The following is a 22705-nucleotide window of genomic DNA, read 5'->3' on the forward strand; positions in this document are numbered from 1 at the left end:
CACAAAGCCATGTTGGGTGGGCATTGTGGGCAGCTATCAGCCAAGGTGTCATCACATTTCCTTTCTCTGCTGCAGCAGAACTAAAAAGCCGACCCTTTGCCAATGCCTGATGCCAAGGGAGAGGACCCTGGGTGGCACCTTGATGAGAACCACCCTCAAGCCTGAAGCTGGTTTAGGGTCAGAAGGGGCGTGACCTGTGAGAGGAAAGTTCAATCCTTTCTTGCCTTTGCTCCTGGTCCAACTCGTATACCAGAAGTGAAATGAGTGGAGAGTAAAGGGCCAGAGAGAGACATGAATGGCATAGACCTAGTGGGTCCCAATCCACAGTCTGAGAAACACTGATAGACACATGAAGAAACAAAGCACCCAAACCAAACCAACCCTCCAGTGCTGATAGATACAGCCACAATGCAGCCCCAGAGTAAGGGAACAAACATTCCCTTACCTTAAGAAGGCCTCCGTGACTGCTGCCGCCCCCACACGATGCAGTGCACAACCCACTGATGCAGCTGGAAATCCACTCTGAATCCACTCTGGAAAGCTGGATTGAATTGGCCCCAAACAGAGCAGCCTCCGTTGCATTTAGTTGGGCCCTTGCATGACAATAAGGAGGGTGTGTGACTAGAGGATGATCCTATGCATCAGAGAGCTGGCTTTGCCACAAGGTGCACATCCCAAGAAGGCAAAACATAAGAACTGAGAACCCAAATGCACACACACTAGTCATTGTCTTTAGGGGTTCAATGCACGCATGTGACAAAATGCTTTCAAGCAAGTTGTAGCAAATGTACCCAAGTGAGAGAGCTGGGGTTGGGTGCAGTGCCTTAGAAAGTATGCGCACTGTGGCAGCCCTGGGATTACTGCTCCATCAACAGCCATTAGGGAACAATACGCAAAACCCATACAATGCCATGCTCTTGGGTGACGCTAATGCTGTTTTCAAAAGCAGGCGTAGTGCAGGGGGCAAAGTGTGCAAGCCTTTAAGTCCCCAGTTCAAATCTCACTTTAGCCATGAGCTCCTGAGACGGCTTTAGGCAAACCCCTATTCTCAGAAGCTCAGCTCCAAACAGCAAAACAGACACGTATTGCCCTAGTTATGGAGAAGGCGCTGGGGATTTCATGCACCCTGTTCCTTTGGAGGGTCCTAGAGGAAAAGGAATGGGGTATGCCATAGCTACTGCCCCCTCCTTCAGGGAGAAGCCAGAAGTGACGTAGTGATGTCAAACAACAGGGCAGTGTGTTACAGCTCTGCTCACGGAATGCATGAGTGAAGGTTGGCTACTCTTGAGTGAAGCACATTTCATCTGAATAGTCAGCCACTGCACCTATCACTCTCTCATTGGGATGCTAGTTTCATAAAAGGGTCACATAAGAATACTGTCCTACCGTACAAGGCTATTGTAATGATGATTTGTATGAGAAATGACTTGCTACACTTAGGCTGAGCCAAATGTTTGCCCATTCTGATTTTAGGTAGCAAAAGTAGGAGGAGAAAAAGTGGGCAGGAGGTCTGGTCTAGAGGGTAGAGCCTCCGTCTGCCTGAAGATAACATCCACAAGGTCGCCAATTCGAGGCCACCGGCACCGTGCGACCTTGAAGCAGCTGACAAGCTGAGCCGAGCTATTCCATCTGCTCTGAGTGTGGGAGGATGGAGGCCAGAATGTGAAACCAGATCAGAGTGAAACATCTGGACTGTTGTGGTTCTTGAAAGATAGAACCTTCTTTCAACTGTAAAAATCCCTACAGGGATTTAATCAGCCTGCCTATGTAAACCGCCTTGAATAAAGTCTTGAATAAAGACCAAGAAAGGTGGTATATAAATACCTATATTTATTATTATTAAATAATTAAGTAAAACCTTGGGGAAAACATGTGCATGAGCCCTCCTGCCCCAGGGACATGTGGTGGGTGGGGAGGCAGAAGAGGCAGAGCCTCTCCACTGGAGTCCTTCGAAAAGTGCAGCCTCTTTTCATGAAGTGAAAAGTGAAGGACTCCAGTAGGGAGGCTCTGCCTCACCTGTTGCCCCACCCACCACATGTCCCTGCTCATAGCAAGGATGTTCACCTTTTGCACACCTGTGACTATTGCACAAGACAGCTGCAGACAGGGTTAAAAATAACCCCAAAGAGGGTAGAAAAGGGGAAGAGAGTCACACAGTCTAAGTCATGCTGGTGAGAGAAGGAAACAACATTTCTAACCAAAAAGGGGGGGGGGGCTATTCAGCCCAAGGCTAGTTAGGAGTTCATTGTGGAATACTTAACTGGGTACCACATTTCAAGGCTGTTGACAAGCCTGAAGTTGTTTGGAGGAAAACTATAAGAGCAAAAAATATCCAGAAGTCAAACATGCAGGAGAAAATTCTGAAGAAAAACAGGATGTGTCTGGCCCAGAGAAAACAAGATGAAAAAAGGGACCGCTGGCTGTCAGATTTCAAATATGCAAAAGGCCGTCAGAGTAGAGAGAAAAATATGACTGTCCTTGGTGAATACGGTGAACAAGGCAAGAAGGAAAGAAATGGCTTGGAATGACAGGAAGACAGATTTAGGTTAAACAGGAGAAAATGCATCAAGTCCACACTACAGAGAAAAGCGACTAGTACAGTACAGCCCTGGGAACTGCAGTTCTGGGGTGACCTGTGATAGAGGCATTACCTTCTCACCAGGCTATAATTCCCAGGCTTCTCTGGTGGAGGCGCCAAGTGTTAAAACTGGAATAAGAACTCGGCTGAAAGCCTTTGTCAATAAGTCCCCAAAGCAGGCCAGGAATGAAATAAACTGCCTTGGATGGCAGATGGGTAACTGAAATGCTGGGGGTACTTTGGGCTGATCTCTCAGATTGTATAAGGGCCCATTCCAATTCAATTTTCCAGGGTTGATGCAGCTGTGCCAACAGCAGTGGCATACCTGGGGGGGGCAATGGGGCAAATGCCCCGGAAGCCACGCCTGCAGTGCCGCCAGCCTTGCCTCCCCATCGCCCATTTATGGCGCCCAGAACTGCAGCTGGAGTGGCTGCAAGTTGTGGCCTCTCTGGCCACGAACCAGTACTGTGAGATACAGGAAGCTGAACTAGATGAGCCTATGGCCTGATTCAGCAGGGCTGTTCTTATGTACTGTTGTAGGCTGCCCCCCTCTCCTCCCTTCTACAGGAGGCGGGGGGTGGTCTAGAGTGGCAGCACTCCAAAAGTTGCGAAACTATAAAGGAGGAGAGACCGGGGGGCTGCCCAAAATGGTGCTGAATCGCGGCCAGAGTGGAGGAGTCTGAATCGCGGCCTTGGAGGAGATGAAAGAGATGCCCCAGAGAGGTGCAGAATTGCGCCGGGAGAGGTTTGAACTCCTGGCGTGATTCTGGAAGTGACTGCAGTGATGTGATGATATCATCGCAATTACTTCCAGGTCAGGAGGGGGGGGCGGCAAATACAGGGGTGGCCCTGGATGGTAAAAAGCCCAGGACCACCACTGGCCAACAGGGCATGTGCTGCATCCTGTAGTGGGGAGGCAGTCAGGGAGGCCGCCTCAAGGCAACATTTGTTCCCTTACCTTGGGGCTGCATCAGCCCTGGAATACTGGAATGTTGGACTGGGCCCAAAGAGACCCGGTTCTGGCTTCTTCAAGGATTCTGAGCTCCAGTTAAGAGCCGGTTCATTGCAGAAGCAGCAGTTGGTTCAGCCTTTCTTGGGTCGTATGACTACAGATGAGGAAAGCAAATTAAAATTCTCCCCAACACCTAACACTCCTATACTGATTCTTTATGTAGGTTGGGGAAAAACAACTGCTCCCCAACAGCCTCGATTTCCATGCATTGTCAGACATGGCAGGGCATTGAAATATGCAATCATTCACCCTCATTCAAAAGTGGTGGCGTCTCTGGAAGGAACGCAACAAGTCTTTTTGTCAGCCTGCACAGATAGCACTACGAAGAGGCAGCTGTGGCAAAGATAAACACACTGATATAGCCAGTCAGTCGTGCCTTAGATACAGAGTGCCCAGCTGAATCAGACCAAAAGTGCGAGGGGCCGTTGCTCTCTGGGAGAGCCCCTGCTTTGCATGGCATTTCAATTCCCAGCAACTCCAGTTAGAACTGAGACTCTCATCCGAGACCCCAGAGAGTTGCTGCCAACCAGAGTGGAGAACACTGAGCCAGATGAATCAACCTGATTCAGTACAAGGCAGGTTCCTATGCTCTAAATGGAGCATCTAGCTCCATGTTGGTCTAGCATCCTGTTTCCATCAGAAGTCCACAAAGAGAACAGGCAGGCAAATGTTTGCCACCAGCGTCTAGTACTTAGAGGTAGACAGTTGAACATGGAGGTTCCATTCAGTGAGAGAACAGCCACTGACATAATCCTCCATGAATTCATCTAATCCTTCTATAGGCAAGAGACTCCAGCTCAAGTCTCTGTCATGTCACTCAATGTGGGCAAGCCACATGCAAGAGCCATTTGTGTTCACCATCTTAAAGTGACCAAGCAAAAATGCTACTATTACATTTTACAGATGAGGAAAACAAAAGCTAAAGTGACATTCCCATGGACTCTGACTGTTGGGGAGAGCTGAGATTTGAACCCAGAATCCAGCCTAACCCCTTCTCTGGGGGACCAGAAAGTGCCTCAGCTGAACCTAGATGGCATATTGGAAATGTCTACAAGTAAAATAAGGGGGGGAAGGGGGGTTCAGTGCATTCATACTCATGCTAATCTCAAAATGGCCCTTTTGGTTTAGCAAACTAGTTTTCAGAACTTTCTCCTGGAAACCAATACAGTTTTGGTTTCCTCTCAGGGGAGTCTTTACTCTTTTATCTACCAGCTGTAAATCAACCATGCTGGAAGCCAGGTGTGCAGTGTAGTCCTATGCTTTTACTCAGAAGTAAATCCCACTGTGTTCAACCCCACTTACTCTTAAGTGTTTCAGATTGCAGCATTTGGGCAGAACTAGATGAAACAAGAAACAGATCACTGCATGTCAGCTTTTAAGCACTGCTGCAAGAGTGCTGGTATAGATCAGAACAGCAGCATGGGGTGGGGAAAAAACAGCTTTCCAGTCCTTTTCCCTGTGCCATTTTCTAGCCAAACCTCACAGACAGACAAGCACCCCACTGCCATTTGTCCCTGGAGGAAAGCCATTGGGTACTTTGCTTAGAAATACTACGAATGAGCTCTGACACTGCTTTGGGAGGGCGACATCCTTGGAGACCTTCCCACTTCTTCAGCTAGTATATTTAAAAGCCCATACCAGAATGGAGCACTTAACTCTACATTTGCTCCAAGATGTCTTCTGGCCATTCCAGCAGAAAACAGGCATTCCTAGCAGCTGGTGTTAACAGAAGCATGATGTAGCAACATCCGTCCTCGCTGCTACTAAAGACAAATTGCTGAAGAGTCAGGTTCTTTAAAATACTCACATGTGATGGACTTCCACAGCGATTCATATGAGGTGGGTCAGTTTTACTGAAGACATTTTTTTTTTCCTGGAACGCTTTGCAGTTGATCTTTCTCTGGTCATCATGACTTATGCTTGTGACAATAAATAGGACGGACGATCATAAAAAGAGCAGATAAAGGCAAACTGAAACTCCCTCAGTTCTTCAGCTTTTGAGAAGCAGTGTAGTAGTGGCTGGAGTACTAGGCTCGGTTATGGGGAAATGGAGATTAAGATCCCCACTCTGCTCTAGAGGTGAACCTCCAAAGACCCTGGGGCAAAGGTCCATGATAATAATAATAATAATAATACAGGTATTTATATACCGCCTTTCTTGGTCATCAGATTTCTCCTCAGACTTTATTCAAGGCGGTTTACTTAGGCAGGCTATTTAAATCCCCTTAGGGATTTTTACAACTGAAAGAAGGTTCTATCTTTCAAGAACCACAACAGTCCAGATGTTTCACTCTGATCTGGTTTCACATTCTGGCCTCTGTCCTCCCACACTCAGAGCAGATGGAATAACTCGGCTCAGCCTGACAGCTGCTTCAAGGTCGCACGTTGCCGGTGGCCTCGAACTGGCGACCTGTGGATGTTATCTTCAGGCAAACGGAGGCTTTACCCTCTAGACCAGACCTCCTGCCCCCCACTGAATGCTGCTGCCCCCCCCAGTGCAAATCTGCTTCCCCCACTCACCAAAATGTCACTGAGCCTTCTGCAACTCTAGGACACATCAGGGAAACCTCCTGGTAAACCGGAAGCACAGTTTCTGACTGTGTTGGGAGCCTCAGAGTGGCTTATGCGCTGTCCTAGAGGCATGCGAGGCTCTGCACCTGTGGCATTTGCCCCTTTTAGTTAATGGCAGGCCTGCCACTGCTCTGCTCCAAAGTTCACTGTGTGGATGCATAACTGGGAGCGCAGGGCTCCGGGTGACCAAATGTCCTCTTTTTCCAGGACATGTTCTCTTTTTTTTTTAGCCTCGTGTCCTGTAAAATGTGTTCCTCCTTTTCCCTGTGAGCAGGCAGCACATAGCTTTCTTGTAATTAGTATATTGTATGTAACAAATAATGGGTAATATAGTTTTGAATTTAATAAACAGTAATATCATGTTTAAATTAACCACGTGAAATCACTAAGCAAGTGTTTTTCAGCTCTTATTTTGTCATGTCCTACATTTTTCTTGGATGTCCTCCATTTTGGGGTGTCTTGTGGCTATGATATCTGGTCACCCTAACACGGCCACAGGAGGATTGGAAGAGAGCACTCTGCCACACTCCTTGGAAGGCAGCTCGGTTGACCAAGAGCCCACCCCCAACAGAAGGCCCACCTAGACAGCTGGACCCTTGAGCCCTTAGCATGAGTAACAGTGTACCATAAGGGTGAGGGGGGGACAGGAGCATGGAGGCTGCAGCATAGGAATGTGCCCCAGAGCCCCCAGCAACCTGATACAGGCACTGGAAAGAAGCAGGGTAAAAGCGACAAGTTCCACTCCCAACCAACGCTCTCTTTTAGTAGGCTGGGGGAACAGGTGCCATGTGAAACCAAACTGTACAAGCAACTGTGAAGTCTATAAAGACAGTCTTCCCAATGGTGTGGAGTATCCTACATGCACACAGCAAATAACGCACACATAGGATTTGTTCGCACAGTCAGTAGAAGACAGGTGGGAGAGAGGGCGGAGCCTGCCTCAGAGCTCCCCCTGCCCACCCATTTACTCATCCTACATGGATTGTCTTGGAAGGGGGTGGGCAGGGGGGCCTGTTATGCAACTGCTGGCCCACTGCGCACAGGCTCTGGGCAGGAGAGGCGATGAACACATGGAGAGCAGGTGTGCCACTGTAAAAACACAGAACAGCCCTGATGGATCAGACCAAAGATCCATCTGCTCCCCACATTGACCAACCTGATGCTTTTGGAGAAGCTATAAGTACAAGTGGAACATAAAGCCCCTGCCCCCACCTCACAGCAACTGATATTCCATGGAATACTAGCCCTGAAAGACCTGTGGAAAGGCATTCAAGCCAGTGGCCATCCTCACCACCACGGGTGACAGTGAATTCCAAAAACTGACTTACATCTGCTGAAGCAGTTCTTTCATCTGCCTTGACTCTCCTGCCCATCAGTTTTCCCAGACGGCCCCAAGTTCTAGTATTCTGAGACAGAAAAACTTCTCTATCAACATTCTCCCAGCTCAGGCATAGACCATGCATCCTGTAGACCAGTGTTTCTCAAACTGTGGGTCGAGACCCACTAGGTGGGTTGCAGGGAAATTCCTGCTGAGTCCCCATTCATTTCAATATTTTATTTTTAATGTATTAGACTTGATGCTGCCATGACATGTGACTGCATTTGAGGAAATGTTACAGATCTTTACTTCGAATAGGCTACTATGCTTTTAACAATGATAGTCGAGGGGGCTTACTCCTGGTCAAGTGTGGGTAGGATTGTTAAAACTCTTCCTGCTTGGTGATGTCACTTCCAATCATAACATCACCTCGGTGTGTCACAACAGATTCTCCTTCTAAAAAGTGGGTCCCAGTGCTAAAAGCTTAAGAACCACTGCTATAGACCTTTTTCACAGCTATCCTATAGTTTCCTTCTCCCCTTACTGAGCTCTCAGGCCCCAAATTCACTATGCTAAAAAGTACCACTGATGACACCAGATTTCCCTTCCAGAACATGCTACAGTGGAAGAGAAGCTCTGGGAATGTTAAAGGATTCTGCCTCAGAGCTTTTATACAGCTCCCCCAGTGTTTCCAGGCTGGCAGCGCTCTTTAAGACACCACCCTCCATCCTTGGCAGGCAGCTCCACCAGCTCAGTTCCACACAGTCACGAGATAGCCCAGAATAGCATTGCCACAGCCCAGACCTCTGCTCTCGCAGGTGGTTCGAAATGAATTCGGTACGCCGGGCTGATGCATCATCATTTCATACTAGCACACAAAATTAAAAAGCATCAGTGCCGCAGCAGGGGGTGGGGGAGAAAGAGTGTGACAGCAAATGACACACATTATACACACACAGCAATAATTTCCTGTAAGGATAAGGATCAGCATAGACTGAGGAAGGAAGTAGGCAACAGAGGCGGGAAGGATGACCCGCGTTGGCAAACCTTTGACAGCAATTCCCTCCAGCCCGCTTGCAACATGCAAACACAGCTGGAGAATGAGAGGCCTGGACCCACAGTGAACACGAGGATGGGAAGCTGAAGGTCAACCGAACACACAGGCTCCAACCAACTGGGGCTCCTGTGGCCAGAGAAAGGAGGCTCTGGCAGTGAGAAGGTCTTTTCCCTGCTGCTGGATGGGACTTGCAAAATCGGTTTTTCGGGGGGGGGGGGGAGGAGAGCCTGTTCTCCTGCAAAGCTTAGTCAGAAGGAAGGAGAAGCCCCTCTCCCCTTCTCATAGGCTACTTGGGGAGGGGCTTCTCTCACCCAGCAAAATTCAGAGCTTCTGCCCCACCGGTGTGCGCACCCAGTCCATGTGCCTTCACGTTGGCCCCGGTGTCATTTGAGCACTAAGACTCCTTCTCCTGCCTGGGCCCATACAACCCCTCCCCGTGCTTGTGCTGCCTCAGCCAGCCCCAGGACCGCAATTCAGAGGTCAGGTTGCCTTCCAGATGCTCAAGCAAGCGGAAGCCTTGGGGCTCTTCCTCTCCCATCTTGATGCTGTCGGGCAACCCGAATCTCCCCTCCTCCACTCCCGTTCCAAATGTGCACACCAAAGAAAATGCACAACACTGAAGCAAGGGGGTCGGTCGCACACTCCCATGAAAGCGACGGGCAACTGAGCAGCAAGGCTTGTCTTGCAGATGGGCACTTCTGCTGCGTGAGAACCGGGTTCTGTGCAGATAAGTTTCCCACCCCAGCATACACCAAGATGCTTCTGGGATGTTTACAAGCAGGGCGCAGAGGCAGTGGCCCTCTCAGTTCTTTTCCCAGGGGGCAGTGGGCATCGTTCTCACTGAAAGAGCTGCACACTCCGGCACCACCAAGCCTTTCCAAGGTGCCTGCCGCCTCAATCAAGCCGGCAGTGCTTGCACCCAGGCCACGTACTAAAGAGACAGACAGACACATAAGCCAGCCAGGCCAACGATTTAGTACGTACAAGGGAGCAATTCCCTTGAAATGAAGTCTGAATTTCAGAACTGCCTGCGAAGGCTGTTGTGGTGAGAAGAAGGAAAACATTACAAAATGTCTCACAGTAAATGCAGTTATGCAATCATGTGAGGTTTGCTCACTATTACGGTTGGGGGGGGGAGGGAGAAAAAAAGAGCAGGGAGAGACCAGAACAGGAAGTGACACTGCTTCCCTTCCAAGCCTTCAACCTACTGGGCAGTTCTGACAAGACAGAAGACTGGGTGGATAACCTGTATCTAGACCGTACCACTTTGGACTGCAGGACGAAGTTCACATTATGGAATGCATGTAGAAAACTAGCACACAGGGAAGAAGGATCTTGTCTAGCCTGCTTCCTGACATGCTAGCTGTTTAGATGCAAGGTTTTTTCTCTTGTTCAGAGGAGCATGTCCTCATGCAACATTTTCCACCCCAGACACAAGTTTAGCCCTCATCTTCAGGAACCAGTTGCAAGGCCTTTGCTAAAGACTGTTCTATCTCTCTCCCAAATTAACAAACTCAACAGCAAGGCACATCACCACTTGCCAAGCAAAGGCCAAGCTAGAGGTTTAAACTGCGACAGTTACTTTGCCTCTTCCAAAGCTGCTTTTCCATAAGCAATGGGCCGGATTGAACAATACTTTAAGTGCCAGACCTGCACCATACAACTGTATGCTCAATTCCTGGCCCCACTCTTCACATTGGAGTTAGTCTTCTTAACAGTAAGGGAAGGGCCAAATTCATTTGAGCTGTCCTCTGCACACACTAATACTACTTCAGTGTTTCTCAAACTGTGGGTCAGGACCCACTAGGTGGGTTGTGAGCTAGTTTCAGGTAGGTCCCCATTCATTTCAATGTGTCTTTTATTTTTAAGATACTAGACTTGATGCTACCATAGTGGAAATGGAAAAGGTGCAAAAGAGAGCGACTAAGATGATTACGGGGCTGGGGCACCTTCCTTATGAGGAAAGGCTACGGCGTTTGGGCCTCTTCAGCCTAGAAAAGAGACGCCTGAGGGGGGACATGATTGAGACATACAAAATTATGCAGGGAATGGACAGAGTGGATAGGGAGATGCTCTTTACACTCTCACATAATACCAGAACCAGGGGACATCCACTAAAATTGAGTGTTGGGCGGGTTAGGACAGACAAAAGAAAATATTTCTTTACTCAGCGTGTGGTCGGGCTGTGGAACTCCTTGCCACAGGATGTGGTGCTGGCGTCTAGCCTAGACGCCTTTAAAAGGGGATTGGACAAGTTTCTGGAGGAAAAATCCATTATGGGGTACAAGCCATGATGTGTATGCGCAACCTCCTGATTTTAGAAATGGGTTAAGTCAGAATGCCAGATGTAGGGGAGGGCACCAGGATGAGGTCTCTTGTGATCTGGTGTGCTCCCTGGGGCATTTGGTGGGCCGCTGTGAGATACAGGAAGCTGGACTAGATGGGCCTATGGCCTGATCCAGTGGGGCTGTTATGTTTTTATGTTCTTATGCTATGTGACTGCATCTGGGGAAATGTTACAGATCTGTACTTTGAACAGGCTACTATGTATATGCTTTTAACAATGATAGTTAATGGGACTTACTCCCTGGTAAGTGTGGGTAGGATTACTGCTTTTGGGATGTCTAGGATTTTTTTTTTTTTTTAACAGATCAGCAACTGCTTGCGGGGGGGAGGGGGAGGGAGGTTAGGAAGGTTCTGCTTTATTTTCAATACATTTTTAAACTTATACTTATTGGAAACTTTTAATTTACCTGATGGATTTGATTTTGTCACATGGAGGTGCTGAAAATTTTCCTGCTTGAAGATGTCACTTCCGGCCATGACATCACTTCCGATGGGTCCCGACAGATTGTCATTCTAAAAAGTGGGTCCTGATGCTGAAAAGTTTGAGAACCACTATACTGTTCTATTACTAGTACTTTTTACCACTAGTACTGGCAGCATTTATCTAGACGTGAGGTGAGAAACCGGGAAAGGCGCACCACATCCTTAATCAGGTGGGGCCAGCAGGGCAATAAATAAGTCATCCAGACCCGTCCACATCCCAGGCTACAAGGGGATGTTTTGCCTTTTCTCCACCCACCATTTTTCTGCTCAAAGTCTCCTCCCAGTGTGCCTTTAACCTAATGGAGTTTCCAGACACACTTTACTCTTGCACATACCTATCTGGAAGAAAAGGACACCATACAAATACTATTTTAGAGCAGTTCTAAAATATGCATAAACAGCAGAAAACCAAAAACTTACAGGCCTGGAAAAACAAACACATATTCACTGGCCAGAAGGGATGTAGCAATGTGGCTTTCAAGGGAGGGAGCATCCCGCAGACAGAGTGCCACCACAGACAAGGCCCAGCTCTGGGTAGGTGCAGAAGAGAGTGAACAAAATGATTACTGGGCTGGGGGCATCTCGCTTACGAGGAAAGGCTACAGCAGGGGTGCTCACACTTTTTTTGGCTCGAGAGCTACTTTGAAACCCAGCAAGGCCCGGAGATCTACCAGAGTTTTTTTTACAATGTTCGCACCATCATAACATATAACATTTATGTGTACAATGTATGTTGGTGTACCTTGAGCCCCACTGAGTATAACAGGACTTACTCCTGAGTAGACATGCCTAGGATTAGGCTTGAGGCTGCAATCCTAGCCACACTTACCTGGGAGTAAGCCCCATTGAGTACAATGGGCCTTACTCCCGGCGTTTCCTCTCAGAGGCACCTGAAGGGGGGGGTCGGCACTCCGTGATCTACTCATTTTGCCTCGCGATCTACCGGTAGATCACGATCCACCTATTGAGCACCCCTGGGCTACAGCATTTGATATTCAGTCATAAAAAAAGGCACCTGAGGGGGGACATGATTGAGACGCACAAAATTATGTAGAGGATGGATTGAGGGATGTTCTTTTCCCTCTCACACAACACCAGAGCCAGGGGACATCCACTAAAATTGAGTGTCGGGAGCATTAGGACAGACAAAAGAAAAGAGTTCTTTACTGTCATACCAATCTTTACAAAGGGAAAGAGGGGGGACCCAGGAAACTATAAGCCTAACATCTATACGGGGTAAGATGGTGGAATGCCTCATCAAAGATAGAATCTCAAAACACATAGACGAACAGGCCTTGCTGAGGGAGAATCAGCGTGGCTTCTGTAAGGCTAAGCCTTGCCTCATGAACCTTACAGAATTCTTTGAAAAGGTCAACAGGCATGTGGATGTGGGAGAACCCATAGACATTATATATCTGGACTTTCAGAAGGTGTTCGACACGGTCCCTCACCAAAGGCTGCTGAGAAAACTCCACAGTCAGGGGATTAGAGGGCAGGTCCTCTCCTGGATTGAGACCTGGTTGAAGATGGAAACAGAGAGTGGGTGTCAATGGGCAATTTTCACAATGGAGAGAGGTGAAAAGCGTGTGCCCCAAGGATCTGTCCTGGGACCGGTGCTCTTCAATCTCTTCATAAATGACCTGGAGACAGGGTTGAGCAGTGAGCTGGTTAAGTTTGCAGACGATACCAAACTTTTCAGAGTGGTGAAGACCAGAAGTGATTGTGAGGAGATACAGGAAGCTGGACTAGATGGGCCTATGGTCTGATCCAGTGGGGCTGTTCTTATGTTCTTACCCAGTGCATAATTAGTCTGTGGAACTCCTTGCCACAGGATGTAGTGATGAAACCTGGCCTAGATGCCTTTAAAAGGGGATTGGACAGATAGATGAAGGAAAATCCATCAGATGTTACAAGCCATGATTGGTATGTGCAACCTCCTGGTTTTAGAAATGGGCTATGTCAGAGTGCCAGATGGAAGGCAGTGGCAATAGGATGCAGGTCTCTTGTTGTCTTGTGTGTTCCCTGAGACATCTGATGGGCCACTGTGAGATGCAGGAAGCTGGACTAGATGGGCCTTTGGCCTGATCCAGCGGGGCTCTTCTTATGTTCTTAGATGCCAGTCTTTCTCAACCCAAGAAAGGTACCTGGAACAGGTCCTCCTGGGGTCCACCTCTGCTTCTTCAAGGTTCACAGCCAGTGTCGCCAGTGAGCACTGCAGAGAGGTGAAATCCCAATCCCAGGACAAGACTCGAGGCCACATGATGCCACCTTGCGGGAACCACCACGCTAGGCGGGTCTAGGCCAGGCCATTGCGCCAGGATGGAAGACCGCCTGGGAAGCCTACGAGTGCTAACTTGAATGCCAGAATGGAAGGAAGACAGGATGCAAACATAACAAATGAAATTCACTGTGGGCGGATTTCGCAGGCATGCACCACGCAGACACTGACTGAGGCATCCAAATCAATCACTTCACTTTGCCTGCCAGTGCTTTACAGTGGAGTCAGCTCACACATTCAATTCGGAGCATGTGTGAACCAGCCCTGCTGTGACAGGGGTAAAGCAAATCGTACATGCGAGCAGAGGACGTGGGTGTGTTTAGCCTACAGGAAAACAAGATTAAGGGAGATCGGGTTGGTAGTTTTCAGCTACTTGGAACATTCTGAAGGAGGAAGGGGAGAGAAGCAAGATTGTCATCCAACCCATCAAACATCAGATAAAAAGCACTAGTTGCACACAGCAACCACAGGATGCAGTGGTCAAGAGACAGTTAGGCACTGCCCAACTCTTACATCTCCCACGAGCTCATGACCTGTGGCCTTAGGAAAGTCCCTCAAACTCAGCCCTACCCCCTTTTTTGCAAAATAGTGGTGCAGTAATACCTTAATTACAAGGATGACAACTGGTACACAGTGTGCTTTCAGCACCAGAAGACACTTTAAATGCCACAGTCTCTTACAACACATTGTAATTGCTGCCAAAAACCAGCAATGGGCCACTCCACACCCTAAGTGCACAAGCGACTTCCAATCAGTCAATAGCTTGGCTTCTTTTCTGAGCCAGACGCCCTGCCTCCCCATGTCAAATCTTTGCTGCTCCATGCATTACGACCAGAGTGGGATTGTTGTTGCTGGCATCTTTCAGTCTCGGAAGACTATGGTATTGCGCTCTGAATGGTGGTTCTGGAACAGAGTGTCCTCTCCAGTGCGCGAAGCCTGGGTAAAGTAGGTATGGAGGATAGGCTGTTTCCCATGCAGAAAATCCCCCCTCTCCACGTCGCTGAAATGGTCCAATGGAAAGGCAGAGGCCAATACGGTTGGTTCCAGCGGTGTCGCGGGAGTTGCCAGAACATGACTGTGTTCAGCCATGAACTGCCTCAGGGACTCCGGCTCTGGATTTTGCCTCGAGGTTGACTCCTGAAGCCTTTTCCATAACTGGATGTAGCCACAAGGCAGTGGAGGTTTGGGATCAGAGTTTTCCTTCTCTCAGATGAGCTGTCTTCCCAGGCTGACAAGTCCCATCTACCCGGTGGCTGTTTAGTCGCCTCTTACGACAAGTACAGCTAAACTGAGGGCCTTTTCCCCAGCCCCCAGGGGAAAGTGTGGGATATCACATATGAACATAATGTATATTTAAGACACCAGATAGCGCTCCCCTGTCTGGGAGACCTGGCCTAATAAGGTTTTCTGGAACTTTGATGTGGAATGCCCATATACTTGTTATGGGAAACACCAGCTTAACACTGGCATTTCCCGCAGCAATTATAGTACATGGAGATGCCCTTAAAACGACAGGGAAAATTTCCTCCTCCTACAGTTAAATCTTACAGCAGAACAAGCTGCCGACAATGGCAACCAGCTAAGGCTGGATGGGCACCTATCAGGAAGCAAGGCAGGCTGGAAAGCTTTCAAGGAAAAAAGGACATCCTGGGCAGGTATAGAATCTCCTCTTGCTTTCAGACAATTGACAGAGATCGTGGCCAGCTGAATCCTATCCAATTCTATAGTTAATGTACTATCACAATTGCCATGTAAAACAGAGAAATGCTAGTATTCCCATTGTAAAGATGAGGAACCAGGACTTGGAAAGACTTCCCCTTCTGCTTGCTTGTGCAGACAACTGAATTTCCTTCTTTAATTATCAAAGAATTCAACAGGGATGTGTTGAAAAGATACAGGTCCCCGTTTTAAATCATCTTTAATAAGCAGATCAGACTCTTGATGCCAATGGACATTTCCACTGGGGAAAATAGAAGCTGTGTAGGGTCCTGATCCAGACTGGGACTGTGGGGGGGAGAGGGTGGTAGCTCCCCTACCTAGCACCATGGTCCTAATTCTCCCCTTTCCAGATCACCAAAAATCCTTCCAGCACACATGCTCAGTTTGTTTGATTAACATAAATGTGTTGTTTGGCCCTGAACCGGAAAGCTTTTAAACATCCATTAGTGTCTGTAGGGCTCACAGAGACACAACACTGGATCCAAGAGCCGCAGATTCAGACACAGCCCAGCCAAAACCTGGTTTGGTAGCCTTGTGACAGGGAGTGGCTTGTCACTTCCATCTGTAAAATGAAAATGCCCCCACACTCTAGTCCAAGGAGCTGTTGTGAGAATGAAGGGGGGGGGGGGGGAGGTTCAAGTTGGAAACCCATGCTTCATTGGCTGCAATTTATAACCTGCCCTACCCATGAAACCAAAGTGAGTAACAATCTAATATTACGGGATGCAAATGCAAATCATTCAGTGTCTGCTGAAACAGACACTGGCCACAGCTCTAGAAAGATTCTCCCACCGATCCATCCAGACTTTGGTGAACCTCGAGGAAAAAGGAGGTTCTCTCCATGAGCTTAGGGTGGGTCAAGCCACTTTCCTCAGCAGGCTCCCTCCCCAGCAAGTCTGAGGTTGTCATGAACTTGAAAGACTACTTTCCACCTGAACAGGGAGTCCTGTGGTCTACCTGATACCAACAGTCCACATATAATAGCCACGTTGGAACAATGTGATCGAACTTACAGGGCTGTTTCAAGAGGGCTGTTTGCAAAGTGTCTCCTACCCTCTCAAATGAGCAAACACCCAGCAAAGCTACAAGACAGGGACCTCATCTCTTCTCTCTCTGTTGTCTTCTCCGCTCCCTTACTGGGTCAACAGCCCCCCCCCATCTTGCACACCAGCCCAATGACTCCGCAGCACCAATACTACATCCAAGGACGACTACCCCATGACCACCACAGACCCAGCATGTCCTTGGCACAGTTGCAATCCTCTGCCTTGCTCCGGCAGTTACAAAACCCTGCCTGAGCATGTTGCTGCAAGTCCCAGCCATCCATCTAGAAACAGTCTGTAGGCGGCTGTTTGGGAAGGAAAATCTTGCAAGAGAGAAAGGGGGTCAGGCTGCATCCAACCAGCCCTGTGTGAACTCACGGCTGCTGCTCCAGTTGCAGCAACCCACAAAAACACCAATATTTCCTGTGTGGATTTTCATCCCAGACAGTGGCGCAGCTAGACTGGGTGCAAAGCACTAAATTTTACAGGGAGTCTCAACATGGCGTGCAAGTGGCCCCCCCCTTTGGAGCCATTACGAGTAAGGGGAGCAAAATGGAGATGACATCTGGTGCTCCTTGCATGCCTTGCTGAGGCTCCCTTCAAAACTTAGTGCTTTGCACCCCCTCTAGCTATGCCACTCCACTGATGCCAGAGAACTGGTTTTGTAAGGAGAAAGGGGGGGGTTAGGGAGTGTGGATCCAAGTTGGAAAACAAAGCTGTCTCAGTGGCGTAGCTAGAGGGGGGGCAAAGCACTGCGTTTTGCTCCCCCTGCCTGGAGTGGCTCCCAAGGGGGGGGGAGAGGCCCCTTGCACGCTGCGATGAAGCTCCCTGCAAAACTTGGTGCTTTGCACCCCCTCCGGCTATGCCACCGGGCTGGCTCTTTCAAGAACATCTCCCCTACAACGGGTGGGTCGCGGCTTACCTGGCCATCTCCCGAGCAGCAGAGGCAGGAGGAGGCAGGTCCACAGCCCTCTGGCATCCATGCTCCGAGGTGGAGTGATCGCGGGCTTACTGGAGGGAACAGAGCATGTCAAGAGCGTCAGCAGAGCAAGCAAGGAAGGTGGTGGCGTAGCCAGAGGGGGGCAGAGCGCCGAGTTGAGCAGGGAGCTTCCAAGCGGCCCTTCCCCTTCGGAGCCATTCCGGGCGGGGGGCAAAACGGAGGCGAATGGCTGCGAAGGGGAGGGGCCGCTTGGAGGCTCCCTGCCCAACTCAGCGCTCTGTCCCCCCTCTGGCTACGCCACTGCCCAGCACCAAAACACACGCGCGGACAGCGGGGAGGGGGGATCGGTGCCCAAGGAGCCCCCCAGCCCCCCAGCCCTCCCCCTCCCCCAGGATGCCCAGCCAGGCACGTCCACGCAGCCCCCTCCTGCACTCACCTGGCGGAGCGGCGGTCTCGCTCTCCGCAGCGCCCCAGAGCTGGGCAGCTCGCCAGGGGGTGGGCTGGGGCGGGGGGACCCCTGGAATGGAGGGCGCCGCTGGATCACGGGCTCCCCGCCCGGGGAGCAGCGGCGATCCCCCGAGGGTGGGCAGGAGCAAGCGCCGGGGTGGGTGCAAGGGCGAGCGGGCGAGAGGGCGGGCGGGCAGCATCCACAGGACGGGCGCCCCCAGCCAGGCAGCCGCCGATCCCCTCCGCCGCAGCCCGGGTTTGTGCGCGCCCCCTCCGGACGGCCGCGCTTGGCAGTCTGGCCGTGTCTCGCTGCAGCTCCGGCGCCCCCCTCGCTGCGGGTTCAGCAATCGGCCCCCCCCGGTTGCCTAGCATTGGCGGGGCTCCGCTTGCAACAATGTACCAGTTCAGGCAGGAGGAGGAGGAGGACGACGACGAAGGGGGGGAAGAGTCTCCCTCCCCCCTCCCTCCCTCCCCAGCTTTGGGGAACTGCTCCGCCAAGCCCTGCCTGGTCTCAGTCTTGCAAAGCCGGGGAGCTGCCTGGAGGAGATGGGGGGGGGGCGATCCACTACTGCTGCCCAGCCTGCTCCGAGCTAACTTGTTTTTGTCAGGTCACCCCTACTGCCTGCCCGCCTGCCTCGGTTCAGCCACGCATTGTTTTTCTTAAGGTGGGCTGGCGAGATTCAGCCGCCTTCCTCGCCCTTCCCTTGGGGGGGGGGATCCTCCTCCTCTCTGCACCTCCTGGCTCCCCCCCCCCCTGATCTCCAGCCAAGGGGAGGCCCGGGCGGTGGGGGGACGGGGAGAACTTTACAGCCCAATCCTAGGCATGTCTACTCAGAAGTAAGTCACATTATAGTCAATGGGGCTTACTCCCAGGTCAGTGTGGATAGGAGGGCAGCCTTACAGTCCCATCCTAGGCATGTCTACTCAGATATTATATTCAATGGGGCTTACTCCCAGGTAAATGTGGATAGGATTGCAGCCTTAGAGCCCCTGTAATAGCCCAGGGTTCCACAGCTGCCTCCCTCCCTTCCTTCTCTCCTGGCTAAGCACTCTAGACCTTCCCCAAGGGGAAAAAAAGCATATAGAGCTGATCAAAGCTTCAGTGAAATAAATGGAAGTCTGGGGGATGGGGGATGTTGGAAATGGCACACAAGGTATAGAGGAAGGAAGGAGATGAGAGGATGGCAGGAAGTAAACAGGAGACACCAAAGGGAGAAAGGATTTTGGGGCAGAAGACAACAGAAACAAGGAAAAAACCAGATACTATTACTATCTCCATTGAACAAACAGAAAGAAGAGTACAGTACCTGCCTTTGAACAGGAAGATGATACAAAGTCAGACAACAAGTCCAGTATAGTGTTTACTCTGAGTAGCAGTGGCTCTCCCAGGGTCAAGCCAGCAGTCTCTCCCAGCCAGATCTGAATGACTCTCTCTTGCTCACACACTATTGTCCTTCTGTCCCAGCAGCCACCAGCACTACCTGAAATCCACTTTGCACCTGGAAGGGTCCAATTCTAAAGGTACCTTGCTTATGAACTCAATAGGCTGAATATCCCCCCTATCTGTGTGATGCTCCCAAGTGTCCCACTATTCTTGCTTTTGAACCTTCATTTAATCAAGTCTGCCTAACACCTGCTGCTTAAGCAGGTTACACACCACTGACTTAGGGCTGCAACACTCCCCCCCCCTTTGTTGACTCATTTAAGACCCAGCCTGAAGAAGAGTTCTGGAGTTCAGCTCACTGTCACCAAGCCATTTTAACCAATTTTTGCCCAGCCCACAGGTGTACACATTTAGTTACTGTTGCGTATATGCAAGGTTGGGCAGAAATGGTTTAAGCAGTTTGGACAAAGGGATTACCTCACTTTTGAATCTTTCCCCCAGCCTAATTCAAGATCCTAAGCTGAAGATTTCAGAGACTTGGGATCTCCACATCTAGCACAGTAGGCATCTTGTCATTGAACAGTATACCTACTTTAAGGAAACAGGATGAAGAAGAGCCACAGCACGTGCCTCTTCTGCTTCATCTGATAGAACCTACAGGACTCATTGCAAAGGTCAAAAGGGCGGGTTAGGACAGACAAAATAAAATATTTCTTTACTCAGCGTGCGGTCGGTCTGTGGAACTCCTTGCCACAGGATGTGGTGCTGGCGTCTAGCCTAGACGCCTTTAAAAGGGGATTGGACGAGTTTCTGGAGGAAAAATCCATTATGGGGTACAAGCCATGATGTGTATGCACAACCTCCTGATTTTAGAAATGGGTTAAGTCAGAATGCCAGATGTAGGGGAGGACACCAGGATGAGGTCTCTTGTTATCTGGTGTGCTCCCTGGGGCATTTGGTGGGCTGCTGTGAGATACAGGAAGCTGGACTAGATGGGCCTATGGCCTGATCCAGTGGGGCTGTTCCTATGTTCTTATGTTAAGGTGATTCTTGGCTACAGCCAAGATTACATTTTAAAAAATGGGAAAGCAGCCTTGTAGAACAGTGGCTGGGGAGGCAGGTGAGGCAGAGCCTCCCCACTTGAGTCCTTCAAAAAGTGCTGTTGGTGTGGGGTGTGCAAGTACACACACACAGACCATGTGCTTGCATACCTCAGATGCAGTGGTGCTTTTTGAACACCACAGAGAATATTGTAGAATTCTCCTCTTGTAGAATATTGATTGTTACCTCTTTAATCCTTCAGCCAGAGCTGTTCCTCACTCCGTTGGCTCTGCAGAACTAGGGTTTTCTGGCCGCTGTGTTAAATAACAGAGGGCCCAATCCTATTCAATTTTCCAGCTCCAGTGCAGCCATAATGCAGCCCAGTGGTAAGGGAACACAAGTTCCCATACTTTGAGGGGGCCCCAGTGACTGGCCCTCCACCACAGGATACAGTACACAGTGACACAACTGCACCAGCACTGGAAAACTGGGTAGAATTGGGCCCTAAAGCTGCAACCCCATACACACTTTCTTGGGAATAAGCTCTTTTGAATACAGTGAGACTTGCTTCTGAGTAGACCTGCTTAGGCTTGTGCTGCAACAGAATAAACTATGGGTGCAATCCTAACCCCTTGGTTGGTTGGTTGGCAACCTTCAGTCTCGAAAGACTATGGTATAAGCCTGCAGCACCCAGTATTCCCAGGCAGTCTCCCATCCAAGTACTAACCAGGCCTGACCCTGCTTAGCTTCTGAGATCAGACGAGACTGGGCATGTGCAGGGTAACAGTATGTCAGTGCTTTCCAGCACTGGTGAGGCAGAGCCACTCCACTGGAGTCCTTCAAAAAGCGCTGCCACCATTGCCACCATGTGAAGAGCGCAAGCACCCATAACCCAGGTGTTCTGTGGTGGGGTGGCTCTGCCTCACCTGCCGCCCCCCACATCCTTGATTTCTATCAGAGATCCAAGGAGAGGAAAGAGAATGAGACTGCTCCTTTACTTTTCTCTAAGTGTTGCCTGTACTCTTTGGTAATGAGGTCACTGTATCTTTTTCCAGTGCAGGTAGAAAAGCAGCCCAAGTTGAAAGGGTTAAGCACCTCCCACACACAACTCTTCCCCCTGGCTACATTTCAGTTTTTAGGAGCAGTCACTTGGAAACTGATCACACTTCTGGAGTCTCGCCTCTGGCCTCCTCCGTGCCTTCTCTTCTTCAGAGGCGTAGCTAGGTCATTTGACACCCGGGGCCCATAAATTCTTGTCACCGCATATGACTTAATCAATTAATTATATTGTTTAATTAATTATATTGATTAATTAATTAATTCAATTTTTATACCACCCTTCCTCTAAGCAGCTCAGGGTGGTGTACATGGCTCCTCCCCTTATTCTGTCCTCACAACAACCCTGTGAGGTAGGTGAGACAGAGATAGTAATAGTCATGACATGGGATGAATAATAATAATGGCCAGAAAAATAAAAGCAGTGAATATTTCCCCACAAGCAATGGATGAAATTCTGCATCAGATGGTATATAACATGATGGTGGCATTCCTAAAAGCCAGGATTTCCAGAATTTTGGTCACTAGAGTGTCACCCCGTCACCCCCGATGTCCCATTAGCCTGTTTTGAGTTAAGGCAGTGGTTCTCAAACTTTTCACACTGGACCCACTTTTTAGAATGACAAACTGTCCAGGACCCACCAGAAGTGATGATTTTCAGCCCTCCCCAGTGCCCACCTTACCAGCTCAAGCCTCTGGTTTATTCTTTGGGGGGGGGTGCCACCCTCTGGAGCATTTGTTGAGCTCCACTTTCATCAGATTGGAACCTTGCAGTTAGCCTTGCATTCCTCTTTGCCTGACTTGACCAGGAGCCAAGGCACCTTTGCTTACTTGCAAGTAAACGTGACCATGTGGCTTACTTTTGCTTTCCATAGGGCTTAATACATTTATCTGCTTGGAGGGAGGGACTTCTTTCTTGGGTTTTTTTTGGGGGCTGCTTTCATTGGATAGGAACCATTCTGGTGTCACTGGATTCCTCTCAGCCTGCCCTTTCCAACGAACTATGGCAAGTTCGCCTAATCATGAGTAAATGTGTGATATGGCTCAGTTTCATTTTCCATAGGGTTCCATGCATTTTTTTTTGTTTCCGGTTTTTTGGCCATAACTTTTGATGGAAAGGAGATGTTTCAATCCGGGTTTTTGCATTGCATTCCGCTGGAAATTCTGCATCCAACGGTATATGGCATGATGGGGTTAAGCCTAACCTTTGCGATGTGAGCAATGTTGGGGCATTTGTGGTGTTACACCCCCCAAGGGTGGTACCTGGGGCGGACCACCTCCGCACCCCATTAGCTACGCCACTGCTCTTCTTACATTAAACCCACCCCCGTTTATGCCTCTACGTCCTGTCATGGAGGTGGGTTTCCCGCATCCTGTTATATCCTCTCAGAGGAGTGAGTGGGGAATGTGGACGAAGAATGCTGGGTGTGCT

The 22705-nt window shown here is 49.6% G+C and overlaps 1 protein-coding gene across 2 annotated transcripts in view; it reads right to left on the reverse strand.

The window, feature by feature from the left end:
* LOC136649484 (tyrosine-protein phosphatase non-receptor type substrate 1-like) overlaps nucleotides 1–18332 on the reverse strand; it is a 105685-nt gene extending 87353 nt beyond the window's left edge. For both annotated transcript variants that reach the window (XM_066626145.1, XM_066626143.1), the window contains exons 1-2: nucleotides 17782–18332; nucleotides 17328–17416 (exon numbers count right to left, since the gene is read on the reverse strand). In XM_066626145.1, the coding sequence (XP_066482242.1) occupies nucleotides 17328–17388 (61 nt within the window). In that variant the 5' untranslated portion in view covers nucleotides 17389–17416; nucleotides 17782–18332. The remainder of the gene's footprint in view (nucleotides 1–17327; nucleotides 17417–17781) is intronic.
* Nucleotides 18333–22705: the final 4373 nt, after the last annotated feature.

The sequence above is a fragment of the Tiliqua scincoides genome, chromosome 4, assembly GCF_035046505.1.
Source record: "Tiliqua scincoides isolate rTilSci1 chromosome 4, rTilSci1.hap2, whole genome shotgun sequence".
NCBI lineage: Eukaryota > Metazoa > Chordata > Lepidosauria > Squamata > Scincidae > Tiliqua > Tiliqua scincoides.